The 26,253-nt window shown below is 36.0% G+C and overlaps 1 protein-coding gene across 1 annotated transcript; it reads left to right on the top strand.

The window, feature by feature from the left end:
* The first annotated feature begins 21,930 nt into the window (after positions 1 to 21,930).
* On the top strand, positions 21,931 to 22,225 carry LOC121474273 (cytochrome c oxidase subunit 7B2, mitochondrial). The gene has a single exon (XM_041727257.1). It carries the CDS (start codon positions 21,976 to 21,978, stop codon positions 22,216 to 22,218), a length of 243 nt encoding a protein of 80 aa, XP_041583191.1. The 5' UTR covers positions 21,931 to 21,975; the 3' UTR covers positions 22,219 to 22,225.
* The last annotated feature ends 4,028 nt before the right edge of the window (positions 22,226 to 26,253 follow it).

The following is a 26,253-nucleotide window of genomic DNA, read 5'->3' as shown; positions in this document are numbered from 1 at the left end:
TAATGTAAATCATCAGAGTGTAACAAAGGTTTTTCAGTGTAGATGTGATAGTCATGTTTCTGCATATAGAACATCAGTTGTAAAGAATGATTCAACATAAATCAGTAAATGCAATAAATCACATTAACAAAATGAAGGATAAAAATCATATTGTCATCTCAATAGATTTAGAAAAAGCATTTGACAGAATTCAGCATCCTTTCATGATTAAAGAAAAAAATTAAGAAATTGGATATAGAAGGAATATGCCTCAGAATAATAAAGGCCATACATGACAAGCCCACAGCTAACATACTCAACATTAAGAGCTTGAGTTTCTCCTCTAAGATTGTAAATAATATAGGAGTGCTCACTTTCACTCCTGTTCAACATAGTACTAAAAGTCATAGAGCAATCAGGCAAGAAAAAGAAATGAAAGACATCCAAGTGAGAAAGGAAGAAATAAAATTATCTCCATTTGCAAATGACAGGATTATATAGACAGAAAACCTTAAAGAGTCTACCAGAAAACTGTTAGAACGAATTCAGTAAATTTATGGTATACAGAATCAAGATACAAAAATCATTTTCATTTCTGTGCACTAACATTAACATTTGAGAAGAAAAGTTATGAAAACAATCTTCTTTACAATAGCATCAAAAACACGAAAGTTTTTAGAAGTAAATTTAACTGAGGAAGTGAAAGACAACAAAAACTATAAGACTTTGATGAAAGAAATTGAAGAAGACACACATAAATGGAAATATATCCTTTGTTTATGGCTTGGAAGAATTAATAATGTTAAATTGTCCATGCTATCAAGGTGTTCTTACAGATTCAATACAATCCTTACCAAATTTTTACACAGATAGATAAAAGCAACTTTAAACTTCATATTAAGCCACCATAGATCATAATTAGCCAAGTGATCTTGAGAGAACAAAAAAGATGGAGGCTTTATATTTCCTGATTTAAAACTATATTACAAAGATATAGTAGTAAAAATAGCAGGGAACTGAATGAAAACAGGTGTGTGTGTGTGTGTGTGTGTGTGTGTGTATGTACACCAATGGGACTAAATAGAAAGCCTAGGAATATACCCATACACATAGTCACCTAGTCTTTGAGAAGGGCACCAAGAGCAGACAATAGGAAAAAAATAGTCTCTTCAATAAATGGTACTGGGAAAACTGGATAGTCACATACTAAAGAGTAATATTGGAGCCATGACTTACACCACTCACAAAAATTTACTTGAAATGCATTAAAGACTCTAAAAACTCATAGAAGAAAACACAGGTAAAAAGCTCTTAGACATTGGTCTTAGTCTTAGCAATTATTTATGGATTTGAGTAGAAATAAACATGTCAGACTACATTAAACAGAAAAGCTTCTGCACCACAAAGGAAACAATTAACAAAATGAAAAGTCAACCTACAGAATGGGAGAAAATATTTTAAAAACATATATCTGATAAGGAATTAATATCCAAAATATATAAGGAAACTATACAACTCAATAGGAAAAAATGAAATAACATTAAAAAATGGGCAGAGGACCTGAATAGATGACATTTTTCTAAAGAATACATCCAAATGGGTAACAGGTCATCAACATGGCCAACATGAAAGAGGTACTTCAATATCACTAATGTGAAATGTAAATGAAAACCACAGTTGTTAAGATGGCTGTTACCAAAAGACGAGATAACAAGTGTTGACAAGGGTGTGCATTGCTTGTGGGAATGTCAGCTAGGGTAGCTATTATGGAAAGAAATATAGAGGTTCCTCAGACAATTAAAGTAGAACTACCATTTGACCCAGGAATCCTACTTCTGTGTATATATCCGAAGGAAATGAAGGCAGTATCTCGAGGTATCTGCACTCCCATGTTCACTGCAACATTATTCATGAAACTTGGAAAAAAGTTATCATTTGTGACAAATAGATGGATAAAGAAGAAAATATGATAATTATTTGTAAGGATAATTACTCAGCCATAACAAAGAAGTAAATCTTGTCATTTGTGACAACCTGAATGAACCTGGAAGATGTTATGTTAAATAAGTCAGATGGAGAAAGACATATACCATATGAGCTCATTTATATGTGGAATATATAAAAAACTGCACCGTGGAAACAGTAAAGTAGTAGTAGTAAAGTCCCTTGCCAGGGACTAGAGGGTAGGGGAAATGGGAAGATGTTGGTCAAAGGGTACAAACTTCTAGTTAGTAAGTTCTAGGTTTCTAATGTATACCATAATAATTATATCGAGCAATACTGTTCTTACCATGCACCCTATATCCACACACCACTCAAAATGATAACTGTGTGAGGTAATGGATGTGCTAAAACTTGATTGTGGTAGTCACTTCAAAGTATCCATTATTAAATCACATTATACACCTTGAATTTACACAATGTCGTATGTGAATTATACCTTAGTAAACCCGTTGGAGGGCAAATACAAAAAAAAAAAATCACCTGTGAGCAGTTGGGAGAATAGATGAGGGATAGAGGATGGCAGGGAACAACATTTAAGGAGAGCAATGAAGAAAAGTTGAGCCATCGTGGAGACAGTTTGGATGGAGAGAGGTCAGCAGATTTAAGATGTTTTTAAGATGAAAAAGAATCCAGTGGTGTATTAAATATTCCTGGGGAATTGAAGGTATCTAAGCAAGAATGATTTCTAAATTTCACTTGCTTAACTAGATAGGTGGAGCTGGTATTTGCTGGGTTAGAAATAGAAGAGCATGATTGTATACCATTAGCCTATTAATTTTGTGTACATCAAATGATCTTTTTTCTTTGAGTTTCTTAGAATTTGAATTCTTTTAAGAGATGTTATGAAGGCATTTTCAGGTAGTGCCCTTGAATGAAGAAAATGATCTATATTAGGAGATAAAATTTGAGAGTTATCTAATTGCCCATGATAATTAAGTTTATTAGCATGGCTAGGAAAAGCTAGAGAGCATATAAAGTTAAAATATAAGGGAACCTGTAGCTGAGCCATTAGAAACTTCTACATTAAGAACCTATTAGAGGAGAATGAGTTTGTAAAGAAGAAATAGCCATAGAGATAGAAAGTTAAGGGAGTAGCATAGAAGCTAAATGGAAGAGATTTCTAGAGGAGGATGCATCATTGGTGCTATTTTAGCTGAAAAGTCAAGACAAGTGATTTAACATGTCCACTTTAGGGACCGAGAGGACATAAATGACCTTTGTGTTACCTATATAAAATGATGGCCTGGAAACTGAATGGAGTGTAAGAAGAATGCATGGAAGCTGAGGAAGTGGCCAGGGTTCATTTTGTAGTTGTTTGAAACCAGAATCCCTTTTCTTTCTTTTTAAAAATCAGTTGTGTATTTATTTTTATTTTTTAACTTTTATTTATTTACAAAATTTTAACTCCAGAGTAGTTAACCTACAATATTATATTAATTTCAACTTTACACTTCAGTGATTCAACAGTTCCATATATTTATTCACTGCTTATTAAAATGAATACTTTTAATCCCCATGATCTATTTCACCCAACCTACCTCCCCTCTGGTAACCATCTATCTGTTCCCTATAGTTAAGAGTCTGTTTTTTGGTTTATCTCTCTTTTTTTCCCTTTGTTCATTCCCCCCCCCCAATTTTGATTAAATTCCAGTTAGTTAACATACAGTGTAATGTTAGTTTCAGGTGTAGAATATAGTGATTCATCACTTAGATACAACACCCAGTGCTCGTCACAACATGTGCCCTCCTTAATACCTATCACCCATTTAACCCATTCCCCCACCTACCTCCCATTTAACCCATTCCCCCACCTCCTCCAGCAGCCCCTCAGTGTGTTTTTTGTAGTTAAGAGTTACATTTGTTTTATGCTTTGCCTCTTTCTTCCCCCCCCCATGTGTTTATCTGTTAGGTTTTCCTAAATTCCACATATGAGTGAAATAATACGGTACTTGTCTTTCTCTGACTGACTTTCCTTAGCACAATACTCTCTAGCTCTATGCATGCCATTGCAAAAGGCAATACTTAAATTCTACATATGAACAAAATCTTAGGGTATTAATCCTTCTCTGAGGGGCTTATTTTCCTTATCAGATGCTCTCTAGATCCATCTACGTCATTGCAAATGACAAGATTTCACTCTTTTTATAGCTGAATAATATTCTACTGTGTGTGTGTGTGCACAAGGATTCATTTTTTCTTTTTTTTTAATTTTTATTTATTTTTGATAGTCACAGAGAGAGAGAGAGAGAGAGAGAGAGAGAGAGAGAGAGGCAGAGACACAGGCAGAGGGAGAAGCAGGCTCCATGCACCGGGAGCCGGACGTGGGATTCGATCCCGGGTCTCCAGGATCGCGCCCTGGGCCAAAGGCAGGTGCCAAACCGCTGCGCCACCCAAGGATCCCCTCTTTTTTTTTTAAGGATTCATTTTTTCCCCCCACATCTTCACCAACACTTGTTTCTTAGTTTTTTATTTTAGCCATTCTGACAGGTGTGAGGTGATATCTCATTGTGGTTTTGATTGGCATTTCTCTGATGAGTGACGTTGAACATCTTTTTCATGTATCTGTTGACCATCTGTAGGTCTTCTTTGGAGAAATGTCTATATCTTCTGCCCATTTTTAATTGGATTATTTGGATTATTTGTATTTTTTTGAGTTTTATAAGTTCTTTACATATTTTGGATACTAACCCTTTGGATATATCATTGCAAATATCTTCTCCCATTCGGTAGGTCGCATTTTAGTTTTGTTGGTTGTTTCCTTTACTGTGCAGAAGCTTTTTATTTTTATGTAGTCCCATCAGTTTATTTTTACTTATGTTTCTTTTGCCTCAGGAAATCTATCTAGAAAGATGTCTCTAGGGCTGATGTCAGATGAATTACTGCCTGTGCTCTCTTTTAAGATTTTTATGGTTTCAGGTCTCACGTTTAGGTTTGTAGTCTATTTTGCGTTTAGTTTTGTGTATGATTTAAGAAAGTGGTCCATTTTCATTCTTTTGCATGTTGCTATCCAGTTTTCCCAGCACCATTTGTTGAAGAGACTGTCTTTTCCCATGGATATTCTTTCCTCCTTTGTTGAAGATTAATTGATTATATAGATTTGGGTTTATTTTGCACTTTCTATTCTGTTCCATTGATCTGTGTGTCTGTTTTTGTACCAGTACCATACTGCTTTGATTACTGAAGCAGTGATCCTGAAGTCTGGAATTGTGATACATCTCTAGTTGTGTTTTTCTTCTTCAAGATTTCTTTGGCTATTCAGGGTTTTGTGGTTTCATTCAAATTTTAGGATTGTGGTTTTTTCTGGTTCTGTGAAAAATGATGTTGGTAGTTTGATAGGGATTGTATTAAATGTGTGGATTGCTTTGAGTAATATAGACGTTTTAACAATATTTGTTCTTCCAATTCATGAACATGGGATGTTTTTCCATTTCTTTGTTGTTGTCTTTATTTCTTTCATCAGTGTTTTATAATTTTTAGAGTACAGATCTTTTACAACTCTTTGGTTAAGTTTATTCCTATGTATTTTATTATTTTTTGTTCAATTATAAATGAGATTATTTTCTTAAGTTTTTTTTTCTGCTGCCTCATTATTAGTATATAGAAATGCAACCATTTGCTGTATATTGATGTATCCCTGTCACCTTACTGAATTTGTGTATCAGTTCTAGAGGTTTCTTTTGGGTAGAATCTTTTGATATTCTATATTTAGAGAGTATCATGACATCTGCAAATAATAAAAGTTTTATTTGCTGTTTACCAATGTGGATGTCTTTTATTTCTTTTTGTTTTCTCATTGCTGTGGCTAGGTCTTCCAGTACTATGTTGGAAAAAAGTGGTGAAAGTGGACATCTTTGTCTTATTCCTGATCGTAAGAGGAAAAGCTTTCAGTTTTCCTGCATTGACTACAATGTTAGCTGTGGGTTTTTCAAATAAAGACTTTATTATGTTGAGGTATATTCCCTCTTGACCTACTTTGTTGAAAGTTTTTATCATGAATAGATGTACTTTGTTCAAATGCTTTTTTGCATCTATTGAAATAAGGTTTTTATCCTTCCTCTTATTGATGGGATGTATCATATTGATTGACTTATGAATTGAACCAGCCTTGTATCCTGGGGATAAATCCCACTTGATTGTAGTGAATGATTTTTTAAATGTATTGTTGGATTCCATTTGCTAATATTTTGTTGAGGAATTTTGCATCTGTGTTCATCAGAGATTGGCTTGTAGTTCTCATTTTTTGTGGTGTCTTTATCTGGTTTTGGTATCAGGGTAGTGCTGGACTCAGAATGAATTTTGAAATTTTCCTTTTGTTTTTTGGAAAAGTATGAGAAGAATGGGTATTAACTCTTCTTTAAATATTTGGTTGACTTCCCCTGTGAAGCTGTTCCTGGACTTTTGTTTGTTGTGAGTGTTTTGATTATTGATTCAGTTTTATTGCTGGTAATCAGTCTATTCAAATTTACTATTCTTCAGCTTATTTTGGTTGGTTATGTGTTTCTAGGAGTTTATCCATTTCTTCTAGGTTGTCCCAATTTGTTGGCATATAGTTTTTCATAATATTTTCTTATAATTATTTGTTTTTCTGTGGTGTTTGTTATTTCTCCTTTTTTTGTTTCTGATTTTATTTTAGTCCTCTCTTTTCTTTCTTTTCTTTTCTTTTCTTTTCTTTTCTTTTCTTTTCTTTTCTTTTCTTTTCTTTTCTTTCTTTTTTTTCTTTTCTTTTCTTTCTTTTTTTGATGACCTGGCTGAAAGTTTATCAATTTTGTCTATTTATTCAAAAACCCAGATCTATACTATTGTTTTAGTTTCTATTTATTTATTTCTGCTATTATCTTTATTATTTTCTTCTATTGCTAATTTATAGTTTTGTTTGTTATTTTTCTCACACCTTTTGGTATAGGATTATGTTGTTTATTTGTGATTTTGCTTGCTTTTTGAGATAGGCCTGTATTGCACTAAATTTCCCTCTTAAACTACTTTTGCTTCATCCCAGAGATTTGGATCATTGTGTTTTCATTTTCATTACTTTTATTTTTTTGCAGTTTTTCATTTATTTTTGACTCTTTGATTGACCTATTCATTGTTTAGTAGCATGCTTTTTAACCTCCATGTATTTGTACTCTCTTCAGTTTTTTTCTTGTGGTTGATTTCTAGTTCCATAATGCTGTGGTCAGAAAAATACACACGGTGTGACTTCATCTTTTTAAATTTTTTGAGGCTTGTTTTGTGTCCTAATACATAGTTTACTCTGGAGAATGTTTCTTGTGCATTGAAAAATTGTATTTTACTGTTTTGGGATGGATTGTTTTAGTTGTCTGTTGAATCCATCTGGTCCAGTGTATCATTCAAAGCTACAGTTTCCTGGTTAATTTTCTGTTTGGATTATCTGTCTATTGGTATAAGTGGGGTGTTGAAGTCCCCTCGTATTACTATATTACTGTTGATTGGATCCATAAATATTTATAACTATTATATATTCTTTGTGGATTGTCCCCTTTATGATTATACAATGTCCATCTTTGTCTCTTGTTACAGTCCTTGGTTTAAAGTCTATTTTGTCTTAAACATTGGTACCCTTGCTTTCCTTTGACATTCACTTACATGGTATATGTTTCTTCATCACCTCATTTTCAATGTGCAGGTCTGTTCAGGTCTGAAATGAGTCTTATAGGCAGCATGCCAGTCTTGTTTATTTATCTGTTCTGTTACCCTGTGTCCTTTGATTGGAGCATTTAGCTTCTTTATATTCACAGTAATTTTGATAGATATGAATTTTTTATCATTTTGTACTTGTTCTGTGGTTGTTTTATATTTTTATCTGATCCTTCTCTTGCTCTCTTTCATGGTTTGCAGGCTTTCTTTAGTATTATATTTGGATTATTTTTCCTTTATTATATTACTATTGTATCTATTACTGGATTTTGACTTGCGGTTACCATTAGGTTTGTATGTAACATCTGCATATAGCAGTTTATATTAAGTTGATTGTGACTTAAGCTTGAATCCATTCTTTACTCCTCTCCTCCTCATGTTTTACACATACGGTGTCCTAATTTACATCCTTTTTATTTTGTGAATCCCTTGACTGATTTTAACAGATACATTTATTTTTACTGATTTTGTGTTTCCTACTTTTCATACTCTTACTAGTGGTCATTCCTTTCTACTCAAAAAGTCCCCTTTAACATTTATTCTTGGGTTGGATTAGTGGTCATGAACTCCTTTAGCTTTTGTTTGCCTGAGAAACTCATTATCTCTCCTTGTGTTCTGAATGATAGCTATGCTGAACGGAGTATTCTTGGCTGCACATTTTTTCCTTTTAGAATTTTGGATATATCATGGCATTCCCTTCTGGCTTGCCGAGTCTCTGCTGAAAAACCCACTGATAGCTTTATGGGGTTTTCCTTATATGTAACTACCTGCATTTCTATTGCTGCTTTTAAAATTCTCTATCACTCATTTTTTGCCATTTTAATTACTATGTGTCTTGGTATGGACCTCACTGGGTTGATGTTATTGGGGGAATCTCTGTGCCTTCTGGGTCTGGATATCTATTTCCTTCCCCAGATTTTGGGAAGTTTTCAACTATTATTTCTTCAAATATTCTGCTCCATTTTTTCTCTGTTTTTCTTCCCATATCCCTATAAATACAAATGTTATTATGCTAGTATAATGATGTAGTCACTGGATTCCCTAAGTCTTTTTACCTAATTCTTCTCTTTCAGCACTCAGCTTGATTATTTTTTGTTATTCTGTCTTCCAGATTATTAATTCATTCCTCTGTTTCCTCTAGTCTGCTATTTATTCTAGCTAGTGTAGTTTTAATTTCACTTATTGCATTCTTTATCTCTGATGGATTATTTTTTTATCTCTTTCTTAAGGGTCTCATTGAGTCCTCCAATCTTTTCTCAAGTCCAGTGAGTACTTTATGATCTTTATTTTTTTAAAGATTTTATTTATTTATTCATGATAGACATAGAGAGAGAGAGACAGAGATACAGGCAGAGAGAGAAACAGGCTCCATGCCAGGAGCCTGACGCGGGACTCGATCCTGGGACTCCAGGATGGCGCCCTGGGCCAAAGGCAGGCACCAAACCACTGAGCCACTCAGGGATCCCTGATCTTTACTTTAAATTTTCTGTCAGGCATATTGCTTATATCTGTTTGCTTAGGTCTCTTGCTATGGTTTTGTCCTATTTTTCCTTTGGGACATTTTTCTGTCTCTTCATTTTGTCTAACTCTCTGTGTTAGGAAGTCAGCTATGTCTCCTGCTCTTGAAAGTAATGGCCTTATGAAGAAGAGGTCCTATGGTGTCCTGCCAGTGCAGCATGTCCCCTGTTACTCAGAACCTGGCATTTCATGGGGCATCTCCTATATGTATTGTGTGGACTGCTCTTGTGTCCTGCCCACGTTTTCTTTCACTCTATTTGCTTCCAGTGACTTCTTTTGCCTTTTGTGGGCAGTGTTTGGTCCCTGGCTGGGGTGAAGCATGCAGTTTTAACAAGTGTTCAAAACTGGTCTACTTGCAAAATGAAACCTGCAGCTATAGCTGCAGGGACCAGGGCTACATAAGGGGGGTTAGTGGGGAGTGTGTGCAGTTTTAACAAGGTGTGTCTCAGGCTTCCACAGGGCTATGACTCTGCTGCTGCCATTGCTAGCACCAAGGCCCCACAAAGTGCTCTGCATGGGAGATGAAGTGTTTGCAAGGTTTGTGCTGGTCTTCTGGGGGAGGACCACAGCTCCAGGACTAAAGCAAAGATGACTGGAATGGGCAGATCTGCCAAAGCTGAGGGGACAGGTCTAAGCAAATTCAGTAGTGCCTGTCCTTGCTGCTGCATCATGTGGCCCTGTGTTCATACTGAGGAGAGGGGAGAGAAATGGATCCTTCTAGCTCCCTTGTCTCTAGGACAAGCTCTGAGATGAGTAAATAGCTCTCTCTGCCCCATGCCCTACGTGTTTTTCAAACTGCTCTTTCTACGTGTGTCTCCCAAGGGCTTTTTGTCATACTATCTCTTTAAGAGTGGGAACTCAGCTTCCTATTGCCCTCAGGACTCTCCCAAAGCTGAGCCCCATGATTTTTAAAGTTCCAGGCTTTACATCCCACTGGTTATAAGAACTCACAAAATTCAGTCTTGCTTTCAAAGCCAAATGTTATGGGCTCCCTGGGATGATAGTCTGTTTCTTGCCCTTCTCCATGCCAGTGGCTCCCTTTCTTCTGTGGACTGCTAGGGTCCATTTTGTTCCCCCAGCATCCCCACCCTTCCTATATTTTTACTATGGCCTCATCCCTACCTTTAGTTGAGGAATTTGTTCTGCCACAGTCTTGAGTTGGTTTTCTGGGTTATTTACACTGATATGAGTTTATCTAGTTGTATCCATGGGATGAGATGAGTTTAGAGTCCTCTCACTCCATCATCTTCCCAATCTCCTTGGATCTCTTTTGCCATATGGCAGTATCCTTCCATACACTTCCACACTGTGTACAGTTCACACAGTATAAACTGCTGTTGTGGCTTAAAGTGTTGTCATTGTTGTTATGGGACTATCTTCTACAGTCAAATAAATAAATGTTATATGTAGGGAATTCCCAGAATTATCCAGCTGCTGGATATTGTATCAGTATTTTTGGACTTTGCCAGTATTTTGACAATTATCATTTGTAGTTTCTTTGATAACATGAGACATTGGTTGTAAGGCATACTTAAGGCTTAAATTCAGTCCTTTATGAAGCATGGCTACTATTTATTTCCCAGTATTAATTGCAAAACTTTCTTAGTGTAAATTATAAAGTTAATAGGTGATCTTGCAATATCATGAACTCAGACGAAAATGCAGAAAATGGCTCCACCTTGGATATTATTAATTCTGAACACAATTGGATTATGACTATCTTAACTCTGATTATTTTGTGTCTTATGAATTGCCTACATTTGTTTTTAAAGAAGTCTTTCAGGCTTCTGCTATCATTTTGTAGTAACATTAAAAGCAAATTTTTATAAGGATTAAAATATGATGTTAAATCAAGATGAAAATGTATTATAGAATTGGCAGAAAGCCAGAAGAGGTTTTATTTCAGTGTGCTGCTTATGTGCCACTGTTACATGTGCTGTTGTTTTGAATTGGACATTAAAGGAGATTCTCTTGATTTATATATAGTTGGACTTGTAGGCCACCTTAGAGGAGAAATATTTGAAAACTAAGTTTTAGTGTTGGTAGTTGAAGAAAAGCCATTAATAAATGTCTCCACTTCCTTTCTTTTCATCTGGTTAAGCCTATTCAAGAATTTAGCTAAAAAAAAAAAAATTAGCTCATCCACCATTAATTCAGGAGGTTCTTCATGAGCTCTTTAGATGAGAAAGGTACCTCTTATTTTTGATGGCATAGTATCGTGATCATGTCTGTTATAACACTTTTCATATTGAAACCTTATGATTATCTGTCTCTTCCAGTATCTGAATATTCCTGAAAGAATGGGACATTTTTATCCTTTTTGTAACTCCGGTGTTTAGCAGGCTATAGTCACATAAGAGAAGCTCAATTGAATCATGTTAAGCAATAAAATAAAAATAACCTCAGTATTATTCAGGTTTTCTAGAGGACCTTTTCCTTATGCAAAAAATTCAAAAGGGCAACTTCCAGAAGAGTAGAAATAAATAGAAGAGTATTTATGTGCCCATTCTCACACAGTTGTAATTCCTCCTAACTCTTGGGCCTGTGCAGCACATTTATTTGAAGCTTTTAATATAGAAACAAAATGTTAGAAGAAACTAGAGAGAATATCATATACTGAATCCCCGTAGTTTAAGGAATGAATCTCTGTGCTTTTACCCTCTACCCCTGATGGACCTGTGATTGGATCAAAATTTTTTTTCCAGTATAGTGGTCTATTTGTTTATTTACTTATTTATTTCTCATTCAGTATGTATTCCATCTTCTTCTGTTAACAGCATCCTATTGCTCTTAGGAAGCTATCCGTCTTCTGTTCTCAGTCAATGTCCTGATTCTAAGAAGGGAAAGGATTCCTTCCGGTCCCTCACCTATTTCTGTATCTAGACCTTTGTGCCTTTTTCAAAATGAGTTTGCATTAGAAAAATACACTCATGAGTTTGGTTCTCCACCTCTCCTTCAAATAGAGTATGAATCTGGGAAAGGAGTAGCTAGAGTTATGTATTTACTATCCCCTCCCTAGCCTCCTATTTCTATCCATGTTCTTCAACATATGTTTATATAAACTCCTGAATGTCCAGTGACCAAATGACTACTACAGATATTCAAGGACGATTTAATGATGTCTTTGTCACTTAGATCTTATGATTCGGATTAATAAATGTGACAAAATACATTTATAAAGAAATCCACAGTTCCATCATCAGCAGTGGTTGTAAGCTGTATAAATTGTATGTGTAATCAAAATTATGGCCTATTTGCATAGAAATTTTACTTTTCCAATTAACAAATATCCAAATAGTTAAATTATGCTAATTTAGTTAAGAATGTCATTTTTAGTCTGTGACATTTTAGACTCCATTAGATTCATGAGAGAGAAACTGAAAGTAACCTCTTTGAAACTAGAATTCTAATCGGAAATCTTAGGATTTCAAAACAAGAATCTGTGTTCTGAATTTCTGTTGCATGTGTTTAGATTGGTAACCTCTTCTTTAGTGTCCTTCCCTCAGGAACTTAAAAGAAACACTAAAATGAGATAGCAGTTCACTAAAGCAGGATCCCTGCCCCAAGGGTTGGCAAAGTGCATCCTGCCTCACTTTCTTTTGAGGCATTTACAAGGGAAAAAAATATCAGTTTACCAGAGTCAGCCCCTCTGGCCAAAGTCTTTCTCACTTCCAAATAATGGTTCCTAAATGGAAGAACAAAAAAAAAAGGTAAAGTGCCAACATTTTGTTAAAAGTTTTAAAAACATATTAAAAATTTTATGAAAGTGAAAAGAAAAAAAATATACCAGAAGAGAGAACTGGCCTGCAAAAACACCTCGGAAAGCATCATAGGTACTAGGTACTACTTTAAGGCTGTGAAGTCCTCTTCTCATCAAATGGAATTTCTCCACAGATGCTCCGTGAGTTTCCAGGTGATGGCAAGAACAAAAGCCTTACTCGTAAAGGTTTTATTTACAAATATATTTTGAGCAGAATTTAGGAGTACAGTATAGTCCAAGTCATAAATAAAACATCTGGAGATTTCAGAAACAAGGAAGAAAGGATTATTATGGAGTGCTAATTATTCCAGTCTGAATTTGGGATCATTTGATCCAAATTAACTTCTCGAATAGACCCTTACTGGCCTAACTTCAGGTTAGAGATTAAGAACCATTTTCATGAAAAATAGAAATATTCAGTTAAATGTGTCTTTCAGTTTCAAAATGTCTTTAACATCTAAAAGTTAAAAATTTTAATTTTTACTTTTATATATCAGTGAGATACTTAGATTAACTGCAGGGATGGCTTGTACATTTTCATTTCAAGATTTAAATGAAAATTTCAGAGTATGCAATGAGGGCTTATGGATGCAACTCTAATGGCCAGTGCAGCATCATGCAGTCTTTCTATTCATAGAGCATTTAATGAATAAAGGTAGATGTGGAGAAGAGGGAAACATCTACACAAATATTAAAACTGCAGAAGTTAGAATCACATAATGAAGGCTAAAGTTAATTGCTACTGTGAGTGTTGTTAAGATATCCTGGGCTTACCATGCACTCTGTGCTCCTGCAGTCGTATGTGAAGAGTCCCCACAAGGAAGTAATTTGGTTTGTGAAATGCCTCCTGGAATTATTAAACTATTAGAAATGAGTACAATGATGTAACAGCATTGAAAACACAGAGACATTCTTTTTTGTCTCCTGAAATGTGTTCTGGAAAACACTAATACAGAGATCCACTCCAGAAAAAAAAAGCATGGCATGTCCAGTTAGTTTGGAAAGCGCCGTGCACCATCCCTGTCAGAGAATAGACATGTCCATTAGCACAATAGAGGTTTAGAAAATACTTCAATAAAGAAGAATTTGACTTTGTTGTCTGCATATTTCCCAAACTTAGATGACTTTGAAGCCCTTTTTAAAAGTGACACCTAACTAACATCAAACAGAACTAGCAAAATAGGCACATCTTTTGGTGAATATTGATAATAAGGTCACTTTTTATTGAAATCAGCATCAAGCTAGTAACGCTAAGAGATACATGATTCACTGGATCCATCCAATGGAATGGAATATTTTTCTTTTGAAGTTAAAGAATTAATTTTCACAGTCTAGTTTATACATCAAGTTCTGAGATCTCCAGTGGTGTGAGGTAGATTCTCAGAGGCTGTCATCTTTAGGTCCTGTGCCAAAGAATTGTGTTCTGGCTCTGCAAAGCTGAGGGTTAGATACAGAAATATGATGACTACAGAAATAGGAGACTGGCATATTTTGAGACCTTAATTGGATGAACTGTCCAAGTTCAAGTCCTTATCATTAATCATTGGAACATTTGCAGTATTCTGTTGCAAACCTTGCCTCGTACCTGTACTAGAGTAATGTCTAAGCTACAAATCTGACCATGCAATTCACCCCTCATGTCTTTCAGTGACTCCATATCAGTTTCTGGATAAAATTTTCAAAGTTTCTAGAATTTATCATAACCATGACCATCTTTTTCCAAGATGAGGTTGGAGAAATGCTGTGCATTTATCCAGATGTTTTGACTTGTTGGTCCACTGAAATAGTCTCTTCTAGCAGGACGTGACTAAGCAACAATCCATGAACTCTGGAATGCAGTTAAAGAAAATCTTTTGAAAGTAACCACAGCTGCCCCTTTAATACATTGCCTAAAATAACAAGGTCACCCATTTCCAGTATTTGAAATGGATCAAAATATAAAATGAACTTGGGCATCCACCTTGAGGAAATTTGGTGGGCTCATGAAAGTTTAATGGAAAACAATAATTTTGCACAATCATGCCACTGCCTAGCAAGCAGTGTTGTGTAGCATGCAGAAAAGCCTTCAACCTCTCTGTTACTGTTTTGTCCTCTTACACAGCTGTCAGAAAGGGGTAAAATGAGTATAGTTGAAAGCACTAAAGGCTAAAGAAAATATAAATAGGTCCTTAACAAGTCAGTCACATTAATGTGATCAGGTCCATAAAAGGAATTGCTTGAATGAACACTGACTATTCTCAGGAAAGACTTTATTGATTACTTTTAGCATTCTATATAGGATAGATTTGGTTTATTGAGACTTTGACTGTGGGAAGAATATGAGGGAGCGTCCATACCTTATATCCCTTCACTTTCAGGCAACGTTTATCATTTGTGGACATCAACTTACAAGTGTCCACTCTGTTGCTTCTTCCTCCTCGCATAACAGCCCACTACTATGCTCTACCTTTTTATTTGTTCAGGTAACATCCATTTATGTAACTTTTTAGACTTAATATAAATGGCATAAAACACAGCCTTAAGCAAATGGCTGTACCATCCATCAATTCAGTGACTCAGGAGATGATACCATTATATATGGAATAGAACCATTGTTCAGCATTTCTCCCAGCAGCATTGCTGCTTGCAGGGTTCCCATATTTCCTGTTACAGAAAGACTGAAGGCTTAAGTAATTATGATGGGAGACACTTTGCACTGTGTACACTTAATCCTTCCTTGAGCAGCATAATCTTCTGAGAAATACATAAATGAACAAAAGACACTGCAGGTTATGTGCATTTTCATTTCAAGAAGATTGCCTTTTTTATTGTTTCTTACTGAGTGTCAATATTCTGAAGCTGTAAAAAGAGTAGAAATGAAAGGAGGTGGAAATAAAGATGTTAACAATTGAGCAATGTATTCAAGGAGCCTCAGCTTTGAAAGTATATCATTCATTATATGGCACAACACCAGTATTACTAGTACTTTTAATGTTTTTAAATGCTGGCAAATGTTTCTGTTGACAAACTTATTCCCAGGGGGTCCCTATAACTCAGGTCACTTAGATACTGATTTTTAAATTACCATTGTGATGAATTCAATTACTACTGTGACCTAAAAGAATAAATGGTCTGCCTAAAATGCTTTTCTCTTTGGAAAGGTCTAGAGTGTTAGGGCTGGATAGGACCTTAGAGATTATCTGATTTGCTGTTCCATAAATGTGTCTGATGCAAGACTCTTCTGAGAACTTTTAAAAAAGTTCTCAGGTTTTTTAAAAGATACAGATTCTCAGGCTACTCCCCTAGATGCTTTGTTAGTTAAGTTCAACATGAATCTAGGAACCTACATTTTGTGACAAAGATTCTGGATGACTCTTAGCAGTAGGCAGGTTTGGGAAAAGCTAAATTAATCCCACTTTTTTTTTCTTATTTTATAGACGAGCAAGCAGATCCCCAGATAGATTGATTCATCAGAGTTGTGTACTGCACATTTTAAAACTTGAGGTTAGTTTGGAAAAAAAATGTTGATAGGCAATCTTTATGCAGCCTATAGCAGGTAATGGGAGAATGTACTTTCTTAGAATTTCAGTCTCTGTATTGAATAGAATAATGCCATTTAGAGGATTATGGCCGCAGTGATAGGAGACACTTTGCTTTGTATACAACAGTGGTTCTTAACCAAGGATGATTTTACTCACCCTGTGACGTCTGACAATGCCTGGAGATAGATTTTTGGTGTCACAACTAAGGGGAGAATGGTACTACTTATTGGTATGTAGTATACAGAGGCAGGGATGCTACTAAAACACACTGCAATGAACAGAATATCCCCCTAAGAGAAAGAATTATTTTGACTAAAATGTCAGTAGAGTCCAGGTTGGGGAACCTTGGTATTCACTTAATCCCTTCTTAAGCATCATCTCTCTGTGTGATTCTTACTTATAATATTTAGTCACATTTGAGAAGTAGGACATACTTTCTAATTTTCTCCCTAACGTTAGGTAGAAACCTTATATCAAAGCTAAGCAGGACATTTATTAGTCTATGTCATGCTCTATTTAGATTGGATGAAGTTAATTTTTTTTCCTTGAGATCATACAGTAAATCATTTTAGAAACCCTCCCCCCTCCTATTCAGGTACACCTAAAGTGTACCTAAATATTCCTAAAGGAATAGAATTATGGCCGCTTTGACCTTGCTGCATTCTGTACCTAAATCACCCACACTCCAATTCCCTGGGGTCAGCTCAAGCTATAGTGTCGATATCTGCTGATTTTTAACAGAAATAGACAGAATTTTGGTCCAAAATAAACCAATGGTTAAGTGAATGGACTTACTCTGTTTACTTAGAGTAATTTATTTTCCACCTCAGACTGATTTTCTTCTAATTTTTCTCAATTCTAGTTTCTTTCCATCTCTTTTTCAGAACTTAATTCAGGTCCTCATTATCATTTTCTTGAACCACTGAAATAAACACCTAACACTGAAATAACCTCCTACCTTTCCTGCACTTTCACCATCTTCCTGCCCATTCTTCACCTAACAAATTATCCTTGCAAAATACTTTTTCCCCATTCCATCAGTGGTCTCTATTCTAAGAATGTTTCTCAAACTTGGATTAAATATGGAATCTTTTTAAAGGGAAAAAAAATTCCTTCATATCATTTGTACAGTCTTGAATTATTTTAAAATAACTTATACATGTGTAAACATAAAACCAAATTTATCCTCTTTAATACAACTATGAATCCAAAACATTTTCAAATTAAAAATGAACCAAACTATACAACAAAGAAAATTCAAAATTATAATATTAATTCAATATGTGCCCATTAATAATGTCCAGAATCTGCAACTGTGCTTGCCATGGCCATAGTTCTTTTATTTTCAGATGTCTGTACCATATAGTGAGCTGTGGCATGACTCAGTTTGTCTAATTCTTTGTTTTGTTGCTGGCATGAACACATTACTTAATTATAAAAGCTGACTCCGTTCTTTTCACATTAGCCCAGGATAAATAAATGTTGTACACTAGGACAAGCAAAAAATGCAGAACAAAGATAAACGCAGGCACCAGTAATTGAAAAGCTACATCATCCAGGTCTCAATATTGTTGTCTTGTATTTCTTTATATTGTGAGAGTAAAAACACAGATCTAAGAATTCCCATTGGTAACTCACAGAAAAAGGCTGTGAGTTTGAGTGCTCTTTTCTCATCAGTGAGGAACACGGATCTACTGAATTGAGTTTAAGTTCCAAAGCCAGGCATGTAAAGTCCTCACTGTGCTGCTGTTCTTTCCTCATCCCTCCAGGCTCATCAGTGGGCATTCACTTATTACCCAGTGTTATTGAGCTCTCACCAGATTGTCCTTCCCGCATGCTATTTGAGCCCTCTGTGCTTTCACTTCTGCTACTTCATCTACACCCTACACTCCCAGGTTTGTTTTTTATATTTTAACCATCCTTCAAGATCTAGCCTGCGTGTCGTTTCCTCTGAAACCATTTCTAGAACTTGAGGTAGAAATGTAACTCCTCCTGTAGACTAAGGACGCCCTGTGTTCATCTCTAGCCTGTCTCTTCCCTTGTAATAGCGGCTCTGTTCATTCTCTCTCTCGAGAGTGGGCATGGTACCACTGGCACCCAGCTCAGACCCTGACATACTAGTAGTCACTAGGGTGAACCGGTTTCAGTTAAAGAGTAACCTCTGGTAACCGCATTGGGCTTTTGTTTGTTTCCAATACTCAGAATTGAGTATACTTTAAGAAAAATGATAGTTGAAAAATGTGCTAGATTTAAAATCTGGGAACTTGGATTCACATCTTGACCTGGCGTTTGTTCGTAGGTACAAAATGGAGATAAATAATCAGCATTGCACACCGGTTTTGCAGATGTGCAAAATTCTGGGACAATATCTGGCAAACAGGCATATATTCATTAAATATTAGTTTCCCTACTATAGTAATATATTACGCTTTACTTCTTTTTATAGACTTTAGTGATTTGAAATTATTTTTGTTATCAGTAGAGCTTCAAATATGTATACTTCCTTATTGCACTTAGATTGAAGTCTAGCATTCATTATTTTCCTAAACTGAGTTTCAGCATTGCTGTATAAAATAGATGACACAATCAATTTTTTCTTTTCATCCTCATGGGATACTTCACTCTCTTTAACTATTTATATTTATTCAGAACATATTTCTTTTCTTTTATTGCCACAGGCGTGAGAGAACCTCTACTGTGTTCTTTATTACTTAGAAAAACCTGTCTTGTTCCATCTCTTTGTGGTCTGTTTTCATCAGAGAGCATCTACTTTTGAGAAGTATTTTCTTTACCTGCATTATATCATTGAATTTCTTTTTTTATGCTTTCATATGGATATTAGACCCTACTTCTTCAATTCTTTGGGTAATAAAGAGGCTTAGGTGAAATTTATCATAAAAGTAAGTTATGTGGAATTGAACAGTATGGAAAATTTCTCTAACCCATGGATTCCTAGATCATCTTGTGTTTTATAAGCAGAAATTGATATAATGTAGATATAAAGGCAACTGAGACAGCTGTAGCTAATGCTGACAAGGAAAAATAAAGGTGTCTAAGAGACTGTATTTTGTTTATTATAGGATGAAATGCTAACTACAAACTACAGGAGTTCCTAAAAGAAACTTCTTTTTTTTTCCCTAAAAGAAAATTATTTTTTTTCCTCAAAGATTTTATTTATTCATGACACACACACACACACACACAGAGAGAGAGAGAGAGAGAGAGAGAGAGAGGCAGAGACACAGGCAGAGAGAGAAGCAGGCTCCATGCAGGGAGCCCGATGTGGGACTCGATCCCGGGTCTCAAGGATCAGGCCCTGTGCTGAAGGTGGCGCTAAACTGCTGAGCCACCCCGGGGAACCCTAAGAAAATTCTTAATAATGGATACTCACTGGTACAAGAAACTTTAGGCTAGACAGAAAAAAAAAAAATCACAGATAAAGGAATAGCCAAAAGATGAATCAGGCTACAAAGGGATGTGATTAGTGTCACTAGAGACAAAGTAAATTTCAACTTCACATTTTGAAGATAGGAGTAATGAAATGTTTTGTCATACAGTAGCAGGCATGCATAGATAACCCACAAAAAATTCCTCTTACCACAATTATTCTGTTTTTTTTTTCTGCCATCCTGTGTGCCACAAGTGGTTTTTATTGAATTAAGCTGCACCTGTCATACCCTGACCCTTTTCACCTTTATTTTTATTTTTTTTTTTCCTTTTCACCTTTAGCCTACTTTCTGAATTCAATTCAAATTAAATCTTAGTGACTTTTGGTGGATAGATTCATGATTAACAGGAAAGAAAAAAAAACCTTGAATATTTGAAACCTTTCTTCTAGAAAGGCATTTGGTTCTGTTTTTGTCCCTTTCATCACAATCATGAAGACATACATGATAAAGGACTGTTATGTAGGTTCATTGATTGTAAGAAACGTAACATTTAATTGCCTGTTACCGGAGGAGGAAGCTATACATGTGTGGAGTCAGCATGTATATGGGAGGTCTGTATTTTCCACTCACTTTCACAGTGAATCTAAAACTCTTCTTAAAAAATAGTCTATTTTAAAAAATGATAAGGCCATTATCATGTTAAATGCTATGAAACAGGGTTGTAAGAAGTGTAGGAGCCCAGAGAAGAGGAGGTTTATTCAACCTAGGGAGATTTGGAAGGATTTCACAGAAGTAGTGATATTTAGATTATGTTTTAAAAGGCAAATAGAATTTTACCTGTAGAAAGGTGCAAGGCAGGAATTACAGGTAAAGGAGGAGAAGGGAGATTTGAGGAAAGAGCTTAAACAAAAGGGAGGTGGGAGGAGCAGGAAGAGGAGGTAGGATGTACTCTGAATGCCTTATAATTCTGACTGAAACCTGAGTTTACAGTAGTCCTAGGTCATTGGACTTGTGGGACATGTTGTGAATTGTCATTTGTCGGTCATACTGATGAGTTTGAAGTCTAGGGAACAAGCCATTGGCTCTATGTGAAAAATAGAATAGATAATACTTACTTACTAGGTGCTTACTTTTGTTGTTAGGGATTATCGTATGTAATTCTCATGTTACCTAAACCAAATTTGGCTGCCCATCAACTGAAAGATCATGACTCAAGAGACAAGTTTTGATTGGAAAGAAATGTGAACTTTATTCCGGAAGCTGGCAACCTGAGGAGAATGTGGACTCTTGTACAGAAGCCAACTCTGAGGTTTCTGCCTGGCCCAAGGATTTTTAAAGTTTTAGTGTAGTTAATTAGTCAAGGGAATGCAGCGGCCTTCAACATTTTCTTGATTCATGCAGACTCAATGATGCCAGCTATAAAAGTTCTCTCAGTGAGAGGGTGTTGTGCAAGCGGCTCTCTTTCTTGTTTCATGATGTGCTGGAGTATCCTGTTCTATTTGCAAAAGAAGGCAAGGTCTACAGATGCACAAAGGGACGTCAGTAGAGTCGTCTGTGTAACCTAAAAAAGAAAAACATTTTGGTAAAGAACTACTGGGCTAATAATCAGAAAGCCAAGGTGGCTTCAGACAGACTTGTTGGGAATCTATGGCCTGGAAAAGTTCTAGTCTTTCATTCCTCAAGGCCAATGGTCTGCAAATCTCAAAGAACATAAATTAGTTCTGTTATAGATCACAGACCTTAGGTCAGCAAGTGAGGAGTGTGCTAACTTGAAGCAAGTGTGCTAACTTGAAGCTAACTTGAAGCAGGCCCCTTAAGACTAACCAGAGTGGTGTTATACACACAGAGCACCCTTTGTTGCTGGGCATTACTGTCTCAGTTTGCCATTGAAGAGACTAAGGCAAGGGGAGGTTAAGTAATTGCCCGAGTTCATACAGCTAGTCAGTAGCAGAGCTGAGACTCAAATCCAGATACCATGGCATCGAAGCTAACATGACCGGTCACTCTGAGGAGTGGTGTGAATGAAACATTCTGAGGGAGGAACTGAATGCAGATCAGATGTTATTGCTCATCTTTTTTTTTTGCAGGTATCCCTGCAAGGAAATAGACCAACAGCTGCAGTTGACTGCAGTCCTGTCATACTTTCGTGATGTTTCCCTTGGCCAGAAATGCACTAAAAAGGTTCAAGATTCGAAGTATTCAACCAATTAGGTCAAGACAGAAACACAAAAAACACTCACCAGATTTCCATGACAAATACGGTGACACTGTACTAGCCAGTGGGACCGCTTTCTGTGTTGTTGCATGGGTGTATACAGCCACACAGATTGGGATAGAATGGAACCTATCTCCAGTTGGAAGAGTCACCCCACAAGAGTGGAATGATGAGTAACCATCAAAGTTACTTAATACAAAATTGTTTCAAAATCAACTTGTCATTTAAGTACTCTGCTGCTTATTAAAATATAGCATAATTGAAGAAATAAAATATATTTGAAACCTTTAAAAAGTCATTGAAAATAGTCATTATAGTGCCTAGAAGCAAGACAGTAGCAGTGGGTATGGATTATAGGATTATAGGAGATTAAGAATAATAAATATTTCAAAGTAGAATTAATAAATAAACCATGTACTTTCTGGCTTTAATGATTTATTACTAGGTATCCCTCTGTGGGCATACACACCTTAAAATTAGTTTAATTGTTTTGGCAAGTTCTATTAAATCTTTCATTAAAACATACTCGTAATAAAAAAAAACGTATTCATAATCTATTTTTCACATCCTTAATCTTTCCCACCATGATTGAATCAACCATACTCTCGCTAGGGTTATTATAAAAACTTTCTAACCAGTTTCCCTGCTTCCCCCCAAACTTGCACCCTCTGTGCCACCACACATGTTTTTTTTCAAACACAGCAACCAGAATGATCATTCTGAAACATTAGTGATACCATTCCCCTTTTCAAAACCCAACGACTCCACATTTCACTCTAGATTAAAGCCAAAGTTTTTTTTTAATTTATTTTTTATTGGTGTTCAATTTGCCGACATCTAGAATAACACCCAGTGCTTATCCCATCAAGTGCCCCCCTCAGTGCCCATCACCCAGTCACCCCCACCGCCCGCCCACCTCCCTTTCTACTACCCCTTGTTTGTTGCCCAGAGTTAGGAGTATCAGAAAGGGAGACAGAACACGAGAGACTCCTAACTCTCAGATTAAAGCCAAAGTTAAAGCCAAAGTCATTAAAAAGGTACATAGGCTGCATAGATGCTGCATTGGTCAGTTTTACTCCTGCATCAGGACTTTTCCATTTGCTATTTTCTCTGCTTGGAATGTATTTCCTCCAAATCCTGTATGACTAATTTTATCACACTTTTCAGGGTTTTGTTCATATGTCATATTTTCAGAGGAGGCCTCTGACTACTCTTTTTAAAATTGCAGCCCCTACTTAGTTCGAGCTTTGTCCTGCTTCCTTGCTTTATTTTTCTCCATAGCAATTATCATCATCTGAAATAAGATATATTTTGTTTATTGTCTGTGTGCAAAGCTCCATAAAACCATAGTTTGGAAACTGTGTTTTTCATGACTTTGTCCCTATAGCAGGGCCTAATAGATTAGACCTTCAATAATTATTGGTTGAATTATGAATATGAGTCTGCAAATAATGAATTTGTTTACCAGTGTGGGTTTGCAATGGTTATTAGAGAGTGTATTGGTTATCTATTGCTATTTTATAAATTGCCCTAAAGTTCAGTGGCTTAAAACATTAAACATTTATTATCTCACAGTGGGCCAGAAATCTTAGTGTGACTTAGCTGGATATCTCTGGCTCAGGATCTCTCACTTCTGAATTCTGGAAAAAATGTTGAAGCCTAGCTAAGCTGACACTTAGAAAGCCAAAGTAATCCACCACTTGTCAATTTGACATAACAGAGCATCTTTCCTAATCATACCTGTATTTGAAATAAGGACAATAACAAAAATATGCTTTTACCTAAGGTAATGCAACTTTCCCTCACAAAACTAGTACACTGGTTCTGTTTCTAAAAGAGGATACAACATCCCTTTCCAAACCATGGCAGGGTGACACTGTCAACTTCCAGTTTAATGGAGCCATTGCTGTGATCCCTAGTAGAAAAGACTTCTAGACCAGCAAACCCCAAATTTATAGAAATGGATATTTCTCTAGTGGAAGACTAGAGGTAATTGTGATAGGACCCACTCTCATCTCTACCTATTGATTCCCAGGCCTAAAATGCCCAGCTCTGGGAAAATAGAACTATGTATTTGTTTGTCATTTAGAGCATGGAAGACATTACCTCAGCCTGGCAAGGTAGTGTTATCCAGCTGTTGCCATAACTAACACCTCTAAAAGGTTATTGCTTTATTATGTACCAAGGTACTAACAGATAAAACATTTAGCAAGTTCATGGATGATGGTATACATAGAAAAGTTGCAAAGACAGAAGGTAAATCTACATTGTTAAGTGTCTGTTCAAGTGATAGCAAACCACTGCCCTTTCCATGATTAAAGTGGTCCAAGGAATGGTGCTCAGTATAGGTGCAGTGGTGGCCTGTCCATTGGTAGATTGGGTCTCAACAGTGCATAGCCAGACTAGTCTTGATGAGTGCAGGTCCTCATTTTGAGTCCATACATAATCATCCCTGCTGTCATGATCACTTTGTGTCTTAGCCATTGAGAAGGATTGCTGAAGAAGAGTAATAAGCATATGAATGGGTCATCTTGTTCACCCAATTGTTAAGATTATACTCTGCTACTATCCTTTTATGAGTATATGGGACCTGAATATCTTCCCCCTCCATGCCTATTTAAAGAAGTATGTTCACATAATCCATTCTCAAACTCAGTGTCACCAATTTTCTAGTAGTGTTCCTTTTAATTCCCTGATCAGCTTGTCAAACCACTAGCTGGTCCCCATGCCTTGGTATAGAATTGTACTTCTGGTAATTTTTCCTTCTAAGTAAAATGAGCAATTATGTGTATTATTACTGCCCACCAGGAAGATTCCCCATCTTCTTCATTACTAACTTGGAATTGTGCTGAAGCCCTCCACTTTCAATATGGCCAACGTATTTTGCAGAACCAGATTTGAATTCTTTATTCTTTGGTCCACTGGTAATAGGAAAGTCACCATAGGGCCATACATATCTTTATAAGTTAGTAAGTTCAAAGTGCAACTTGTAAACAGTGGAACCAAGAGTCCAGCTTTAGAACCTGTTATTTTACTTCCAAGTTACACTATTAGTCTTTTTTCAGGTTTACAGGTTGGAAGTTCTGGAAAGATTCAAGCTGGAACCAGAGAAGACAGGGAGCAAATCACAGATTGTTGTGAAACCTTGGGAGTGAAAAACATTATCAAGAGAGTAGATGAGCAAGGAAGTAGAGATAGGGAATGCATGTGGCATGTAATAAGTATTTTAAAATGGCAGTTACTTTCTTCTTTATCTTTGCCCTGAATATGTTCTGATTTGATACAGGGTCTAAAGTGTATTTACATGTGTATATGTAAGCTTCTGTGTGTGTGTGTGTCTGTGTGTGTGTGCGTGTGTGTGTGTGTGTGTAGAAAGAATGTGTAGGTGTGATATCTATAGGTATAGACATAGGCATGTACATAGATCTATATAAGTATAGAGAATATATACACATATACATGTATATTTTTAAGAATACAGTTGTTTTAAGGAACATATATATACAAATATATACTTAAAATTATTGTGGTATTAAAACCTGTGGCCACTTGTTTCTTATAATAAAATTTAGATAGTGAATCTTTTACTGTTTCTAACCTTTCCAACTGGATATTATATTTTGGTCATATGTAAAACATTGGAGCCAAGCCATTTTGTTCTCTGTGTGTCTTAAACCCAACTTTTGGGTACATTTATTAAATTACTAGCCACGACATAATTGTTAGTTACATTGTCTCACACACTTCTTGGAAAATTATATTATTATATATTTATCACTATGAGGAAAATGTTACTTGGCAGTTATTGATTACATTTGCTTGCTGTCAGCAGAGTTGGATAACTTCATTTTGATACATATTCTCCCTTTATTTGAAAAAACTGAGTTGCCAGGGCTATATTTTGGTACTGGGCTCTAAAGCATGAATAATAAGTGAAGAATGAATAATTAAAGTTTTCCATATCTGTGTGCTGTTACAGCTGTTAAAGGATTGGATGTTTTCCTCATTTGAAATTACAGTAATGCTCTAAAGTCTGTGAGCTGGTCATGTATCTTGTTGAATAGATGTATGCCTGTGATTAGCCATGGATTAGCTAAGTGACATGGAAATCAGTTTAAAATGAAGATAGAAACAGAGTTCGGATCTCTTGGCTTCTGGTCCACTGCTCCATGAGGAATTCACAGACTTTCTAAGAAAAGACAACCCTGATCT

This window comes from Vulpes lagopus, chromosome 12 (genome assembly GCF_018345385.1).
Source record: "Vulpes lagopus strain Blue_001 chromosome 12, ASM1834538v1, whole genome shotgun sequence".
NCBI classification, from domain to species: domain Eukaryota; kingdom Metazoa; phylum Chordata; class Mammalia; order Carnivora; family Canidae; genus Vulpes; species Vulpes lagopus.
The sequence above is the reverse complement of the archived record's forward strand: the minus strand, read 5'-3'. Positions and strand labels throughout refer to the sequence as shown.